Genomic DNA, 18,473 nt, shown 5'->3' on the forward strand with positions numbered 1-18,473 from the left:
CTAGAAAGACAACAGAGTCAGGATATATAAAAAACATTTTGTCTCAAACTCGACATAGTTAGGATCCTTTTCGTATGACTTTTACTTTTAAAATTCATATTTGCAAAGCGATGTGAGTAGGACGCACAAGCAGCTTCCGCTGATTAAAATGATATGCAGCATGCCTATATTCTATGCGAGTCTGCGGCTGTCTCTGCATGCCAAATGCTGCGTTACAATGTCACAGCTCTGACTCTATAACGTAGAATTTTGCATGCAGATAAAGCCGCATTCGCACACAGAAGATAGGCATGCCGCATATCCTTTTCACCAGCAGATGTGCATCCTATTCGCATTGCTTTGCAAATAAGATACATTTGAAGATAAAAAGTCACACAAAAAGATGTTCGGAGTTACCGAGCCGCACAGCGCTAATGCGTTATGTTTAACTCGACTTGTAGGGCATGAAAGGAAGATGTGGACACATATATACATTTATGTGGCACGATGTATGTATCTTTTGCTGGTGCATTATGGTGTGCTCTGGGAATTTGTTATTTCTGATGTACAGTAGCAATCAGGTTGGGAACCTTTTTATGTTTTTGCAAAACTATTGTTAAAATCTATTCAATGCACTCAAGTATTCTATCAACTGACATTTATTCACCAATTCATGAGTAAAAGTCCTTTATCTGGACAGAATTTATTGTAATAATTTAAATGTTATTTGCTCATTTTCGGTCAGTGCAGATCAGTATTGTTTTAGATTCCTTGAAATGATGTTGTGCCTATGGATTTTCCATTAATTGCTATAACTACAGTCTAGAAAACTGAGATGAACACTAATATGAATGACACTAATATGAAAACTTTTATTTTTCTATTTTCAGATACACTCTGAAGGGTATCAGGAACCTTATATTTTACGAGCTGCCCACTTACCCCTCTTTCTATAGCGAGGTGTGTAACATGATGAAAGCATGGAACCGAGGGGAGGAGGCCACCTGGACCTGCACAGTTCTGTACTCCAAGTATGATGCCCAGAGGCTGGCTGCTGTGGTGGGTGCAGAGAGAGCAGCTCAGATGTTGAAGTCTAAGAAGAATGTGCACCTCTTCGTTACCGGGGAAAATAATTAACTGCGATAGAGGCTGAGAATCCTCTAACTAGAACTTTATTTTGTACAGAATAACTTTTTTATGTGATCGATAATAATATGTCTTAACCAACTACTGCTTTAGTGTTTTCATTTGTGTGTGTGTGTGTGTGTGTGTGTTTATAATTATATAAACTTTTAGCTATCTGACCAGTGGTCGAAGTGGGGCGGTATGACATACCGCCATTTCCCGGCCCCACTTCATTTTAGAGAATGCACCAGCGCTGGGATCCAGTATGGGATCCCAGCGCTGAAACAGTGGCAGCAATATGTAGAGATGTGCCCCGCAGGGGACACATCTCAATCGCGGCAGCGGAGGCGCTGACATGTAGCCGGAACAAAGTACCTGGTCCCGGCTGCACTGTAAGCACCACGCACTGTGCGGCTACCAGCCAATCACGAGGCTCGCAGCCGCCAGCCAATCGCGGGACTCGCGGCCGCCAGCCAATGAGAAACTGCCAAATTGCAGCTTCTCATTGGCTCATAGCGGCGCCAGGTAAACTGCAGTGAAGAAGACCAGAGGATCCCGGTGGCTCCACTCCAGCAGCGCAGGTAAGAGGGATTTAGAGAGGGGAGGGTGTGAGAGAGGGACTAGAGAGAAAGGCAGACAGAGGGAGGCAGGCTAACTATTGTAGGGGGTGAAAAAGAAAGGGAATCAGTAAAAGCAAGGTGTGAGAGAGGGGAGCAGGCATGGAGAAGGGTGAGGGGGGTATGGGGTAGAAGTACAATGGGGTGATATGGAATGGAAGCAGGGGCCCATAGGGGGGGGATTCAATCTCCATACCCCCACCTCTAAATTACCACTTCGAGCACTGTATCTGACTATAAAATGTCACTATAAATTAACCAATATGAAGATGACAATGGACAATTTAGTGCCAACCAGAAACTAGAGAACAGGGACAGTGAGTAGTCTGAGATTCTGGGCACTTTACAGTTTTCTGTCCCCTCTTCTGCACAATTGGAGAACCTGCTTAATGAAGCGTGGTCACAGATTTAAGGTATCGTACAGATTGCAGAAATCCTCACCTAAGATGTGAGAGCACCACTGTTCCATTTCCGAGCACAGCTAATTTACGGGGATTGTACAGATCAAAAAATTGAGGCTTCCCATAAAATGGGTTGGACAGTGGCAGGCTCCTTTTAGACTATATTTAGCTTAGGCTTGGATCAATAAAGCAGTGGACAGGCGTTGGGAACAATTGGCGAGAGATCTGACATTTTGACAAACTAAGATCGGATTTGCTTATTCCGGTGGTGTATGTCATTGAAGCCTGTGTATATCTTGGTGAAGCCGCCATTGACATGGGAATCAAAGGTGGAATGGAGCTAGAACTTTAGTATCTGCAGTCTCTGCATGCCATGCTCTCTGAACTCATAGTTTGGTGGATGGTGAGTTTAAGAGAAATTTTGAGTCCTATCCGGTTCGGTCCTGAAATAGATAAGTTATCAGGCCACAGGGGGGAAGAATTACTCATTACAAGTAAGAGCACTACAGGGTTGTCAGAGCTACATGGATCAGTGCTCTGCTCCTCAGTCAGCATAATAGGCTTCCCTCCAGGGAATTCCTTTAGTGATGGCTCATCTGCTGTTTTCGTGGCCTATGGTTTGATTCCACCTGGATGAGAGTCTTAGTAAGTCGGGTTTTATTAATAGATTTCATGAAGTTCCCGTCCAGGTGCTTTTTTTAATACCACCATCCTGGAGACCTAACTTTCAGCTTCATATCTGGCCTTCAGACCTGTCACAGTGCCAAGAGTTTTCACAACAATAATTGCAGTGAAGGCTGCCTTTCTAAGATATGAGGGGGTGGCCATCTTAACAGATCAACTCAGTAAGAGATAACAAACTCTCCATCCTTGCTCCACTATTATGTTCTGGAGAAAGACCAGACCTTGGAATTTAACGATTAGTTTCTCAATGACTCAAATTATATTTAACACATTCGTAGTGTATTATCTTCCTGGGTCTTCTGTTTGACCCCTCTCAGCAGAGGGTGTTCTTACAAGGGTACATCATATCCTACAGGGATTTGTGAGTCCTTACTGGCTCGTTGTTACATAAAGGTTCTGGAAAGATGGTATCAAACTTTGAAACAGTGCAATATCCACAGCTCCAATCAAACAAGTTCCACATCAAGGTAATTTCAAAATGAAACAGGAATCACCTTCATTGGTCCAGCCAGTTTTTCAGTCTGCCACTCTACTGGTGGCTGAGAAGTGTTCACGTTAACAGTGTTTGTTCTCCATCTTTGAATAGTCGATTGTAACATTGAATGTTAGCTGACATTTTCCACTACCTGCTCCATGGTCTTTGGAGTTGGAGTAATCTCCTGATAACTGCGGGAGCTCAAAGCTGTCTCCAAAGTTTCCAATAAATGTTCAGGAGCTCAGAATGGGTCTTCAACACTCTAGTCCAGTGCTTCTCAGACTCTGGGCCAAATGTACTAAGCTCTGGAAAGTGATTAAATGGAGAGTGATAAGCTACCAACCAATCAGTTCCTTACTGTCATTTTTCAAACAGCCTGTAACATGACATTTGGGAGCTGGGTGGCTGGTCTCTCCGCTTTATCACTTGTCAGAGCTTAGTACATCTGCCCCTTACTCCTCAAGGCCTACCAACAGTCCAGGTGTAAATGTTAACCATGCTGGAGCACAGGTGACTTAATTAGTATCTCAATCATTGATTTAACCATGTGTGCTCAAGCATCCTTAAAACCTGGACTGTTAGTGTGTCTTCAGGACTGAGTTTGAGAAGCACGCTCTAGTCAGTGAATGCTTGTTCTTGCAAGGAAGGGACATCAAGATCCAGTCAGACTATGCCACTTCAGAGGATTACCTACATCATCATGGGGGCACCAAGAGTGCTATGGCCATGAGAGAATGAGACCAACACGATCACGCTATGGGTATAGCTAAACCTTCCAATTGTCATAGCATTCATCATTCTGTGGGTAGAAAACTGGGAAAAAAAATTCAGATGTACATCACCCCAGCAATTATACCTTCACCCAGAAGTTTTCAAGCAAATTGTGGATCAGTGGGGTCAGGCAGTTGTAGCTCAGTTGAAACACAGAGGAGCACTACCGCTACAGAACAAGGGACTAGGAGCCACTTCTCGTTGATGTCGAGTCTAGTTTCTTGTAAGTCTCTTTCATATTTAACAAAGTCAAGGCTGTTTTAGGGCAAAATCTTCTTTACAGCTCTATGTGGGTCTCCAAGCTAAATCTTAATCAGGGCATTATGATACCAGCTTGAGGCTGGGATAAATCTTACTGTGGTTAGGGCTTTGAGGACATTTGTCCAGTGGACCAGGGAATCCCGTCGGACAAAAGACACAGTTCTTCACAATGCCCACAAGAGATTGGCCATACTATCGCCAGGTTTATTACCTATGTGTTGGTCAGACTTACACTGGGCCTGATTCAGAGCCCTCCTCCCTCAACTTGGAGCGGTCTCATGGACGCTCGCATAGCTGTGGGTTACCACCCACAGCTATAGCGAGCGTCCATGATGATGGTCGCGATGGTCAAGACAATCGCGACCATCGGGCTTGCGACGAGACCCTGCGGTAGGGTCTCGGTGACCGCAAGCCCTGGAGTGATTTTGGCTCTATCAGAGCCAAAATCACTCCCACTGACATCACTAGTGATGTCAGTGGGGCCGGCCCCAGAAGGTAGGCTTGGCCGTCATTATTCGGGTCTCGCGCATGCACACGACGGAGCTCCCTCCGTCGTGCGAATGTGCAATTCGGCACCATCGACCCGCTTGCGAGCGTCCTGTGCTCGCGAGTGGGTCTGAATGACCCCCACTTTTCCTGAAGGATTTGGTAGGATGTGTGTGCTATAAAATGTAACAGACAGACATGAATAACACATCAAGTAATAGATCACAGGTGTTATACAGTTAGGCGGAGAACGGTCCCATCAAATGGAAATGGTACAGCATTAGCACTAAATCAAGGGGAGTGGGAGGGGAAGCTCCAGTTGAAGTTGTCTCCAAATTATACCAGGGGGTTTATTTACTTAGTCTTTACTTGGCTGTACTTGTGCTCAAGTGGCTGTCTTCAGGGCTGATGTGTGCTTGGCTGGGATGTGGCCTTGTGGCCAAGTGGCAGTCTCTTGCTGAGCTGTTGCCTAATAGCCATGATGTGGCTAAGACAGCCGGGATGAAGTAACAAAAGTCCACTCAGACGCAGCAGTGCGGCAGAGACTGCTGTTAGGTAAATAACACAAAGTCCACTCAAACGCCAGAGTATGGCTGAGGCTGTAAAGATACACACTGGACACGAGGTACTGGAACACACCACGAGAATGATCTCCACATACGGACCCGGAAGGCGTGCTGAATGCTATAGCCGGCATCCGAGCATAGAATCAGCAGAGGTGAAAAAGGAGAGGAATCCAATCAGGACAGGGAGGAGATGACCGAGCAGCCAGGTAGGAGGACGTCACTAGTAGCCTGGCGTCCTGGTCTCTTAGCAACGGGCCTGAGAAGGCCGCCCAGAGCACTGTTGTCAAACAAGATGCAGTGGCAGCTTGTGACAGTACCCACCCTTGATGAGGGGTTAAGGAACCCCTAGAACCGGGCTTATCAGGGAAGTTCTCACAAAATTTTCTTTTCAAGGCGGGAGCATGTAAAGTTTTTTCAGAGACCAAGGAACGCTCCTCCGACCCGTACCCCTTCCAATGGACCAAAAATTGTAAACCTCGTGAAAATCAGGAATCTAAAATCTTCTCCACAATGAACTCTTGATGACCCTGCATGAGAACAGGTGAAGGTCTAACTCAGGGGTCTTCAAACTTGGCCCTCCAGATGCTGTGGAACTACACATCCCAGCATGCACTGCACATAGTTTTAGCATGCTGTTATATCAAAAAGGTGGCAGTGCATGCTGGGATGTGTAGTTCCACAGCAGCTGGAGGGCCAAGTTTGAAGACCCCTGGTCTAACTGGACATCTGAAACTGAACCTGGCAGAAGAAAAAAACTGAGTAGAGCTCAATGGAATGTATTATTAATCTTGAGTGTGTTTGGTAACTTCAGCCAAAAGGCGACAGGATGGATCTGAGAGATGATTCGGAAGGGACCAATGAATCTAGGACCCAGCTTCTGTGAATGTTGGTGAATGTTGATGCTTTTTGAGGACAGCCAGACCAGATCGCCAACCTTAAATTTGCATGGCTTGCGATGTCTATCAGCCAATGCCTTGGAGCGAAAAGATGCTTTGAGAAGACACTGACTAACCTTCTTCCAAACCTAACGGAGACTGGCGTAGAGAAAGAAGTTCCTCCAGAAATGCTTTCAAAAGAATTGGCTCTAGGATGCAGTCTGCAATTGCAAACAAATGGAGAAATGGCAGAAGATGAATGACAAGAGTTATTGAAAGCAAATTCTGCCAATGGTAAATGAGAAACCCAATCATTTTGATATTTGGAGACAAAACACCGGAGATATTGCTCCAAGGACGGATTGACCCGTGCAGTCTGTCCGTTGGACTGAGGATGGTATCCAGAAGACAAACTGAGGCTGATGCCAAGAGAAGAACAAAAGATTTTCCAAAAACGAGCAACAAATTGAGTTCCTTGTCTGAAACAATATCCACAGGTAATCCATGAAGTTGGAAAATATGTTGAGTGAACAAAACAGATAACTCTTTGTCAGAAGGCAGTTTGGAGAGTGGAATAAAATTAGTCAATTTACTGAAACAGTCAACAACAGTCCAAATGACCGAGCAGCGAGAAGAAGGTAGATCCACAATAAAATCCATTGCAATATGAGTCCAGGGTTTAGAGGGTGTTGAAAGGGGAAGAAGGAGGCCAGATGAGGAGATTTATTACAGGCACAAACATCACAGGCCATGACAAATTCACGAACATCCTGGAATAAAGATTGCCACCATACTGAGCAGGAGAGTAGTTCAACACTTAGGAGATACCCAGGTATCCAACGGCTTTAGCTGAATGGAAATCCATAAGAACTGCTTTACAAAATCTCTCAGGGACAAAGAGTAATCCCGGCGGCTTTCCAGAAGGAGCTTCAGACTGACAGAAATGGAGAATATTGTCTAAATTCCTAGTCAAGGCCAAATGAATATGGGAAGCCTGAATGAAGGTGTAGTAGGTTAATGGATTGGAAGCTTCGTGAAAGAGCATCTGCCTTGATGTTCCTGGAGCCAGGCCGGAAAGAAATAATGTAGTTAAAACGGGTAAAGAATAGAGCCCAACGTGCTTGTCTAGCATTTCATCTCTTTGCAGTTTCAATATAAGACAAATTCTTATGGTCGGTCAAAATTGTGATCAGATGTTTAGCTCCTTCCAACCAGTGCCTCCAGTCTTCAAAAGCCTACTTGATGGCCAACAACTCCCAATTCCCGGCATATTTACGTGAGAAGGCGGCACATGGATAAAACTTGTTGTCCCGGGGGTCCTTTTGAGACAAAATAGCACCAACACCAACTTCGGAAGCATCCACCTCAACAATAAACGGAAGATCCGGATCAGGATGACGGAGAACAGGAGCAGTGATGAAAGCTGACTTCAGTGACTTAAAGGCCTGTACCACCTTGGCAGGCCAGTTTGCTGTATCTACCCCTTTTTTTAGCCAGTTCCACAATAGGTGTGACAATGGAGGAAAAGGACTTGATAAATCTTCGATAATAGTTTGCAAAACCTAAAAAGCATTGGATGGCTTTTAGTGTGGAAGATTGGACCCAATCCAAGATGTCTTTAATTTTACTTGGGTCCATAGAGAATCCCTGGGAAGAGATTACATATCCCAAAAAGGAGACCTCCTTCACTTCGAATTCACACTTTTTCTAGTTTTGCATACAGATGATTCTCTTGGAGTTTCCGTAACACCTGTCTCACATGCTGGCGAAGTTCTTCCAGGGATTTAGAATAGATGAGAATATCCTCTAGGTATACGACGGCAAATACTCCAAGGAATTCGCTCAATACATCGTTAAGGAATCCTGAAACACAGCGGGGGTATTAGAAAAATCATAAGGCATGACCAGGTACTCATAGTGGCCAGAATGAGTACTGAAGTTTGTCTTCCACTCATCTACCTTCTTAATCTGGATGAGGCTATAGGCCCCTCGCAGATCGATCTTGGAAAAAATGGATGCTTCACGAAGTTGGTTGAAAAGAACTGATATTAATGGTAATGGATAAGAGTTCTTTATGGATATACTATTTAATCCCTGGTAATCTATACATGGTCAAAGTGACCCGTCTTTCTTCTGCACAAAAAGGAATCCAGCCCCAACTGGCGATTTGGACGGATGGATGAAGCCCTTCTGAAGACCCTCTTGGAGATGTACTCCTGCATAGATTGACTCTCCGGTAGAGACAAAGCCTATAAGCTGCCTTTTGGAAGTTTGGCTCCAGGCTGTAATTCAATGGCACAGTAGTATGGACAATGTGGAGGTAGAGTATCGGCTTTCTTCTTAGAAAAGACTTTTGTGAACTCACGATATGGAGCAGGAATAGCAGGTGAAGAATCTGACTGGATGGTAACAGCTAGTCTTACCGGTAGGGCAAGACATCGTGAAGAACAGGTGGACCCCCACTGAAGAATCTCACCAGACTGCCAGTAGATAACGGGGTTATGGTTCCTAAACCATCGCAACCCCAGGATTATAGGTGCCAGAGGACAATAAAGCAGAAGGAACGTTATGTTTTTGGAATGTAAAGCTCCAATAGTAAGACGAATGGGAGGAGTGTGGGAGTTGACTATACTTTTGGTAATAGGTTGCCATCCAAGCCAACAATAGAGACAGGTTGAAGTAGGGAAACATCCATGAAATTGTCTGCTGCACCACTGTCCAGGAAGGCAGAAATGTGTAATTCTTTATCAAGAACTTGGATTACTGTAGGAATAAGAACAGAGTTACTGGGAGAGACAGATGCAAGGCCCAGATGTAGCTCCCCCTGTACATCTAGACGTTGCCTTTTTCCGACTTAACTGGGTAAACATACGCAGTATGTCCCTTTCCTCCACAGTATAGACATAATCCAAGTGATCGTCTTCTGTGCTTTTCCTCAGAAGAAAGACAGACTGAAAGCCCCTAGCTGCATGGTCTCTTTTGATCAGGAGGAGTCACCCAAACTGGAAATCGTGGAGAGATGGTAGGCAAATCTTCTCCAGTCTACGCTTCCAAAGGCGACGGTCAATACGGATGGCCATTAATCCATCCAGATTTTCAGGAGCAGGGTAGTGAACAAGGATGTCTTTGATTTGGTCAAAGACATCCTTTGACCACGGAGAGCTGGATCGTTCCACCCACAATCTATTGACCATTTGCAAAATTTTGTGCAATAATCTTCTACTGGTTTTTGCACTTGCCTTGAGGATCGGAGACTAGCTTCGGCCATAGCTGCTTTCTCGGAATCATCATATAACGAACCAAGGGCGGAAAAGAAGGAGTCGTCAGAGTGAAGTGCTGCATAGGTAGATGGAAGTTCAAATGCCCAGGTTTAAGGATCACCCTGGACCTAAGATATGACAATATCCACATGTTGAACTTCAGAACCAGAGGATTGGGGATGCAATTTGAAATACAATTTGCAGCTCTCTCTGAAGTTTAAAAAATCTTTACGATTCCCAGAGAAGCAATCAGTAAGGTTAAATTTTGGCTCCCGAACCACGGCCCGAGCAGAAGAAACTCGAGTGTCCTCTACCCGGAGTGACAGTTCTTGGACCTTTTGGGTTAAGGTTTGTATTTGTGCAGCTAGGACTTGGGCTGGGTTTTGAGCGGGATCCATTGTAAGGACAGATGGCTCCTCTACCTCAAATTTTTGGGCTGGCTATAATGTTATGAATCCCTGGGTAGATTCACTGTGAAAGAATGGTTTAAGTAATCAGGAAAGAGGAACACACATGAGCTGAAGAAGGCTGGGTAGGAAAGTAGCCTAAAGGCCTGCAGTAGTCAGAAAGGTCTGGTAATAACAAGGTAGGAGATGCGGACCTAAGACTAAGTTGCAGCCATGAGTGTTGATGTGTACAAGGTTTGAGATGTGAGAAAATAATTGTAGCCTTAAAGTTGATGAGTTCTTTGCTGAGGTGTGGCCTTGTGGTCAAGGTGCAGCCTTGAGTGCTGATATATACTTGGCTGGGATGTAGCCTTGTGGCCAAGTTGCAGCCTTGAGGGTTGAAGTGTACTTGGCTGAGGTGCAGCCTTATGGCCAAGTTGCAGCCTTGGGGGTTGAAGTGTACTTGGCTGGGATGCGGCCTTGTGACCAAGTTGCAGCCTTGAGAGTCTTTTGCTGAGCTGTTGCCTAACGGCCATGATGTGGCTGAGACAGCCGGGATGAAGTAACAAAAGTCTACTCAAACGCAACAGTGCGGCTGAGACTGTTGTGAGGTAAATAACACAAAGTCCACTCAGACGCAAGAGTACGGCTGAGACTGTAAAGCTACACACTGGACAGGAGGTACTGGAACACACCACGAGAATGATCTCCATACACGGAACTGGAAGGCACGTGTTGAACTCTATAGCCGGCATCCGAGCAGAGAATCAGCAGAGGTGAAAAAGGAGAGGGATCCAATCAGGACAGGGCGGAGATAACGGAGCAGCCAAGTAGGAGGACCTTACGGATTAGCAGCCCAGTGCCATGGTCTCTTAGCAACGGGCCTGAGAGGGCCGCCCGGAGCACTATTGTCAAACAAGACGTAGCGGCGGCTTGTGACACCCCTTAGAGGGTAGAGGCAGAGACTATCAGCCTTTAATCTTGCAAGTGGCTTGGAAGCTCTGGAAGTTTATTTCTCTATAATAAGTTGGATGGTACTCTCAAATATTTTTACCAGATGTTTTTTCAGCCGTGAATTGACTAATTAAATAAAATATTGCCATCAATATCACACATTTTTTTTTTTAGCCGGATCTGTGCAATAATATTTGTCATGTATATGTATTACTGATATTGTCCGACCTGTTTGTCCTAGTAAATTATTATTTATTTTACTCTACATGTCCTATTAAGTATAAATATATCTTTTACTATATTCAAATCAGCAGCCTTGTACAAGTGCACCAATTTTTTATTATTTTAGCCACAGCAATACATTTGTTGTAAATGCCCGTCCCCTAACTAGCAGATCAGTACTGGTATATGTGTGACATGCCCATATTCGTGAAAGAGAACAAAAAATAATTTGCAAATAACCAGCTTGCTTTTTTGACAGATTCAACCACCACCTTAAAAACTGACAAATGGATCAGTTATGGGGGTCTGTACATTTTTTAAATAATTGTAAAACATGCAACTTTAGTTTTGAATTCATCACGCTGATATTACTAAAAAATCCGCAATACATTATCATCCTGTCATAAAAGTATCATTGCCAAAAAGCTGCTCCTTTTGCAGAGTCAGCTTTTCATAATTGTTATACTTTTCCCCTACAGCTGTAACCAACCCCCCGAGACGCAGTCCTCCACCGCCGCTGGTGTCTGATTTAATCAGGTAAGACCATAAATCTCCTTTTCTTCCTCCTCCACTAGGGGGCACAGGGACACAATGGAACATTCTAAAGCTGTCTTCCTCTGGGCCGGGATGCTCCTTGGCTGCCCTGAGAACCCTTCGCCTGAAAGCCGCATCAAAAGACTCAAAGGTGTCAATTGCATAGAACCGAAGGTGGCAGCATTAAAAAGCTGCTCCACTGAAGTACCATGGTGACCTGCCCAAGATGCTCCTACCACCCTGGTGGAATGAGCTGCCACCACAGGAGGAGAAGGACGACCCACCGCCGAATAGGCGTGATGGATAGTCAATCAGAGCCACCTGGCCAATGTCTGTTTCGAAGCCGGCCAGCCTCGCTTGTGAAAATCATACAGTACAGCAAGAGTGTCCGATTTACGGACATCTCTGGTCCTGTCCACATAAATGTGGAGAGCCTTCCATCCAGAGAGGCTTCCTCTGGAGAAGAGTCTGGATCTTTGAAAGACGGCACTACTATCTCTTGGTTGACATGGAACCGAGAAACCACCTTAGGTAGGTAACCCAAGCGAGTCTCGAGAACCGCCTTAACCAAATGAAAAATAACAAAAAGGGAGCGACAAGACAAGGCACTCAAATTGGACACCCGCTGGGCCAATGCGATGGCAAGTAAGAAGACAGTCATCCACGTAAGCCACCTAATGTCCACCGTATGCAAAGGCTCAAAAGGAGCCGACTGGAGAGCCCGAAGAACCAAGGACAAATCCCATGGGGCAACCAGAGGAACATGGCACTGTAAATGTAGCATGCCCTGAAAAAAGTCCATATGTCAGGTAGGAGAGCAATCTGCCGCTGAAAGAGGACAGATAGGGCACCTTCACCTTCAATGAGGAAAGGCACACTGACTCGGATTCCAGAAAGGTGTTGTTGGTGCTCCCTCCAATTAAGAAAGCCAGAGGCCCAAATCTAGCCCTGCTTGCAAAAAGGAAAGCACACGGGCGAGCTGGAATGACCTGGGACAGAAACCCGTCGCCGAGCTCCACGCAAAGTATGTCCGCCAACTAAACTCTAACCAAAGTAGGCTTCTGGGGCACTAAGCATGGTACAGATAACCTTCCTGGAAAAACCCTTTGCTCTCAGGACGGCTGTTTTCAACAACAACCCTGTCAAAGTGAGGCAGGCCAAGTCTGGATGAAAGCACGGACCCTGAGATAGAAGATCCGGCCGGAGGGGCAGACTCGGGAGCATCAACGGATAGGCCTAGAAGAAGTTCAGGTGAGACCTGTGTAGTCACCACAGGAGGGAGTGACGTACATCCCGCGTGAGAACTATCACCTGTGCCTTGAGGTGCAGAAGAGACTTGTTCCAAATGTCGAGGATCTCTAGTTGCAAAGGACGCAAGTGAAACTGGACATACTCTACCATACTGAACGTGAAGACCAAGGAGCCAAGAATCTGCATACAGGATTGGATCAACACACAACGATGACTGAAGAATGTGCAATCCCTAGCCTCGGGGCTTGGATCTCTTTGAGGAGGACCTCTGAAATATAGAAGATGCTTGGCCTCTGGCTTTTCCCTGTGTCGGTGAAAGGAATGAAAAGTAGATGTTCTGGCCCGGGGATGAGCTGCCAAAGGAAGGAATGCCATCTTGGATACTGCCACCATAGCGATTATCTTGCCCAATTCCTGACCAAATAATGTCTCCTGCATAAAGGAGCACCTCCAACGCCTTTTTGGAATCCAAGTCAGTGTGCCAGGAATGCAGCAAGAGGGCTCTCCTAGCCGCCACAGTGGAATCCTGGAAACCAACTGCGACATTACCAGTGTCAACGTCGAAGCCCAAGCCGATTCCTGACTGGAAGCTGCAGTTGAAGGAGCTCCCCTGCTGGCAGCCATGAAACAAGGGTCCTGGGGAGAGAGAGTGTTAGCACAGGTTCTACGTGCGCATCAAAAGCACTCACCTCCTTAGAAGCTTAGTTCTTGGTAATGTGGTAATGCCCACACACAAAGGCTAATGCTGTTTTGTTACAGGGGAAATGCAAAGAGTGGTAAGCGGCACACACTACAGCAAGTGGGGCTGCAAGAGATACAGATATAAAAACTAACTAAAATTTGTTCCAGTACCAGTAACTGAGTGGGCAGCAAACAACAGGGCACAACCAGTTGGGAGCAAGGTATATGTGGAGACCAGAGCCCAAGCTTCTCTTCCTGTGGTGTATCGGCACTGTGTCTGAAGTGGTTGCTCAGTGTTCCTGATGAGGTGGAGAGAGAGGAGTGTGTCTGAGGCAGGCTGTCAATCTGTGCGAGCATGCCTATGGTTGGGGGAGGAGCTAACAGGATAATGCTACTTCCCCACTGGTGGTAAACCCCCCAGGCTTGACTATCACCGCTATAGCGGTGTCCTGTTCCCCAAACGCTGGCTGCGGGTGCTGACATCGACCCAGTTTCCGGTGCTGCGGCCACCGGTGCTGGAGCAGCTGTAAGGATGTCCTCTCAGACGCCTTAACAGACTGCCCTTTAGTATAAAAATTAAATCAAGTAAATAAAATAATAAAGTACCCCGGAGGGGACCACTTAATAGTAGCCCACCCAAAATGGTGCCCACTCCTGCCTGACACCAAATTCAAACTGAGTAGCCCGGGCTGGGAACGGGGTATAGCGTAGAGGGAGGCCTGGACTGAAGGGAAGGAATTTGTAACTCTCTGGTGCCCAGACTCTCTTCTCTCCAGGCTATACCCATTGTGTCCCTGTGCCCTCTAGTGGAGGAAGAAGAAAAAAGCATTTTCAGGAACTTGATAAATCACATAATTTCTACATCCCCATACTTAAGTATGGGAAGTGTTTAACATTATCGGGGAACATTTGTAACCAGGAGATATTAGTGATATCTCCAGCGTTACAGGATGATAAATAGGTCTGAACCTTAATAATGTGAAAAGCGCATGAAAAATATGTAAGGAAAAATGCAAGTTAGGTGATGATGAATATGGCCCACAATGTGAAAAAATAAATAAATCCACAATTCTGTGCTGTGTGTGTAATTTCGGTTGATCATTCTGACATTCCACCAGGTGGCAGACTATGATATCTGATATGTGGCTCTGAAACTTATTTGTTTCCAGCATCCTTCCTGCAAACATCACCCCTAACAACTAACCTAATCCCATATAAAACAGTGAGAAAAAATAACAATAGAGGGAATATTGGATAAAGCACCATAAATTAAGGTAAGTGATTGTGGCAACCATCACTCACCTAGAATCATATAGAAAAGCCTGCGCAATCGGGGAAAAAAACCTATTGATAGTTATGAATAATTGTATTCTAGTGGACATCCCTACCCTTATGTGATCCAGCTGCTCTGTCCAATTTGTCTATTTCCGAACTGGAGAATAATTCTGTTACCATTTGCACCAAATGCCAGGACTGGCCTGTGTGTCCAGCATTACACATCATATGGCAGGGTGCTTCAAGCAACACCTTACTGATTTTCTGATTAATATTAGAGGAAGACAAAGGGCCTGATTCAGATCAGTATACTATTGCAGCCGCTAAGGCTTCCATTGCCACATCGCGACTGCGTTTTTATGCCAATTGCGCAGCTGTTGTGGGTATAAAGATGCACCATTGGTCTCACCATGAATCATTGCACCAGCCCTAGGGAGGCGCAGATTATCTGTCTGAATATGGCCGTCTATGTCAGCGCAACTGTGTCTTGCGCAGTGCAACTTTTACACATGTATAGACGGGCTTTAGTGTCCACTTGCGGGCAGTATCGACATAGGGTACTTCATTTGTTTCATTTAAAGTCAAGATAAATTTCCTCATCTCATGAATAAGTCATATCCGCTTAATAGGGAATAATGCCATGCATTCTGCCATTTCCTACAGGTCCCCTGCCATTACAACACTGCGGCCCACAGAGATGTACAATGGACAGCAGTGAGTTACATTTAATACTGGATGCTGCTAAATAGTGTTTTGAATCTCCCTTTGCACAGTCCACCGTGGGTTGGTGATTAGTTGCTAAGCTATGATGAAATCGCCCGCAGTGAGTGGCTCATGTAATGCTCGGAGAAGGTGTAGGTTAAAATCTCCAGCACAGAATGAAAATACCCAGCACAATAGGCAGGAACACTGGAAGTGCAGAAAGACTCAGTGATTGCAGCGTAATTGGCTTTATTGTCATCCATTGAGAAGGGTGTACGGATTGTTTAATTGAATTTGATTGCAGGGAAAACTAAAGCAAGAGAAAGAAACAGCTGGATACCAGGTTTCCACTATCCCATCCTAAAAGGAAATGTTCACATGCAAAGTAAACATTCTTTACAAGTAGGGATTTCTTTCTATACAGTTGTTTTCCCCCCGGATTCTAAATTATGAATCACATTACATTGTATTTCATTCTGAATACAAAATCATAACCTCCTATCCAGCACGAGAGAAATCCATCCACTGCCTGCGCAAATGGAAAGCTGCAGGCAATGGATTTATACTCAGATGCAGGCAGGCTGTGATATGTTCCATGGCTGCTTAGGTCCATGTCTGCTTCATACACTCCTCAGATGCTTCCGTCAGTCATCGGTCTGCCAGTGAGCTGGGATTGACAGCTTTACATCTCTATAGAACATCAGTTTAGACAACTGTCTTCCTGGTTCTGAGAACACTGAGATACAGTACATACAACATAATCTGTGCGAAATCTGTGTTTTAAGCGACCTGCTCAGTCAGACTCAATGTTTAGGGGAAAATATACAATATTTCTAATGACAGTATAAATCCACTTTATTTATCTAATATGACTATTTATCTAGTCATATTCATGGATTTTTATAATCAACACTAAAATAGGAGCTTGTTATATTGTTGAGGAGGGTCAACTGTATTATCTGACAATTGCTGATATATGAGTGCCTCACCAGTTAATAAAAAAAAAAACAGAAGTTGCTCACTACATGCTGCTGAGTGCTGACATCATGTAATGGAATAGTCCATCTTTAGTTATTGACAGGAAATAACGATTGAACAGCCCTGATGGCAGGCATGTATGCTGCAGCAGACGTTTGAATTACCTCATATACATGTTTATAGATCATGGTTTTTGTGGAATTTACAGGGGGCAGTGCAGCAAAATTACATATATGTCTTTAGTAATTTTATAGAACCGAGATACCATTGCAGACGAGGACAGGATAGGACGAGGTCGGAGCTCCACGTGCCAATCAGGAGATATCAAGGGAGCTGCCACTGCTCCCAGTCGTGAGAGCGATGCGGTCCCCATTGCCGGCAATGGGTACCCGACATAGAAGTCTGTCGCTGGCCTCTATAGGCTGCCAGCAGCTGTGCGGAGGACCCCGTTGGCGAGGAGGAAGTCACTGGACCTCGCCAGAGAGGTAAGTAATGCTAATTACCAGTGACATATTCATTTGTATCACTGCGGTAGTAAACTAAATATGCCACTGGTATTCAGGTTCATTGTTAAATGGCGCCCAGAGTCCTCAGCTCCGGTGTCCCCCTTTATAAACCGATATCTCAAAACTCCTTTTGAACAGGCTGTTAGAATTGGATGTGGATTGACCTTCTTACATGTCGACATTTAGTGTGTCAACCTTTTGTCCATGTTGACCTATTGATTGTCTAACATCTGGTGTCTATCTAGACATTGTCTACCTTTTTGTTGTAGATCTTTAGCCCAGTTCCCGTTAGAATTAAACTATCCTCTATCTTATTTTTCTGCACTTGCAGAAATGCTTCTCTCTGTATTTAAGGGGTTTCCATAGTGATTGGACACCTCCTCCTGCCATTTTAAAACTGAGGCATCTCAATTTACTCAAGCCCCAAGCTTTGTCATTTCAGCAATTTTAGTCATTATGAAGACCTAAGGAGTACTAAGCCATGATCCTTTGGTCTAGCAACCTCCCCATATACCCTGTTGAGGGTCCTGGTCTCCATCACAGCTCATTGATTGAAGACTCTTGGGCATCACATAAGACAAGAATGCAATATCCAGTACAGGTTGAGTCTTCCATATCCAAACATTCCGAAATACAGATATTTTTTAGCATGGTTGAGATAATGAAACCTTTGCTTTTTGATGGTTCAATGTACACAAACTCTGTTTAAGGTACAAAATTATAAAAAATATTGTATAAAATTACCCTCAGGCTCTGTGTATACGGTGTATATGAAACATAAATTAGTTAAAAAAAACATAAAACATAAATTAGCCCCTGCACCCCATGGTTGTATGGGGGTGTCATGGGCTTATGGAGCAATGCAGTCCACCACTGCAACAATGTTCAACAGGAAATCATGTGGTCTCATTTAAAACTGAGGTTGCGTTCAAGTCCCCTGACCCCCTACACCGTCAGGTACATTTAAAACTAGATTAGTTCGGATGGTATATATATTAAAAAAATAAAAATAAATAGAGAAAAGACTCTAAAGTGATCATGATTCCGAAATAATATTTGCTGTGGTGTGATTTGAACCATGGAACATGTAAAACCACTGCGCTACCACTAGGGCTAGAAGGCTTTCACATCCATTTACTGAATCCTTGTGCACTCCACCCACCTGCTGCCATTAGGGAGGGTGCAGTTAGGGACACAGTACCTGAGCATTAGTGAATATTAATTAATACCGTCTCATTGAAAGCTGTGCATGTGTGTGACCCGTCTGAGCCCATGAGACAAAAATATAAAAAAATTTTTTTTTTTTTTTAAAAGTACAGGACTCGCACACATACTGTACTGTAATGATTTAAAACTTTATTACACATTCTTTTACAGCCCTGATTCCATGATGAAAATGCTGTACTATAGTGTACCAAATCACAGCTTTTGTCAGCCAATCGTCGGGCGGTGATACAGAAAATGCATTGGATATCGGACACATG

At 44.7% G+C, this 18,473-nt stretch overlaps 1 protein-coding gene across 1 annotated transcript in view; it reads left to right on the forward strand.

Annotated features, from left to right (window-relative positions):
• UTP25 (UTP25 small subunit processome component) overlaps positions 1-1,206 on the forward strand; it is a 25,014-nt gene extending 23,808 nt beyond the window's left edge. Inside the window, exon 12 of the mRNA XM_088477300.1 lies at positions 870-1,206. Coding sequence (XP_088333426.1) covers positions 870-1,116 — 247 coding nt within the window. The 3' untranslated portion in view covers positions 1,117-1,206. The remainder of the gene's footprint in view (positions 1-869) is intronic.
• The last annotated feature ends 17,267 nt before the right edge of the window (positions 1,207-18,473 follow it).

This window comes from Taudactylus pleione, unplaced genomic scaffold, assembly GCF_031769625.1.
Source record: "Taudactylus pleione unplaced genomic scaffold, aTauple2 ptg000201l, whole genome shotgun sequence".
In the NCBI taxonomy this organism is placed as follows: domain Eukaryota; kingdom Metazoa; phylum Chordata; class Amphibia; order Anura; family Myobatrachidae; genus Taudactylus; species Taudactylus pleione.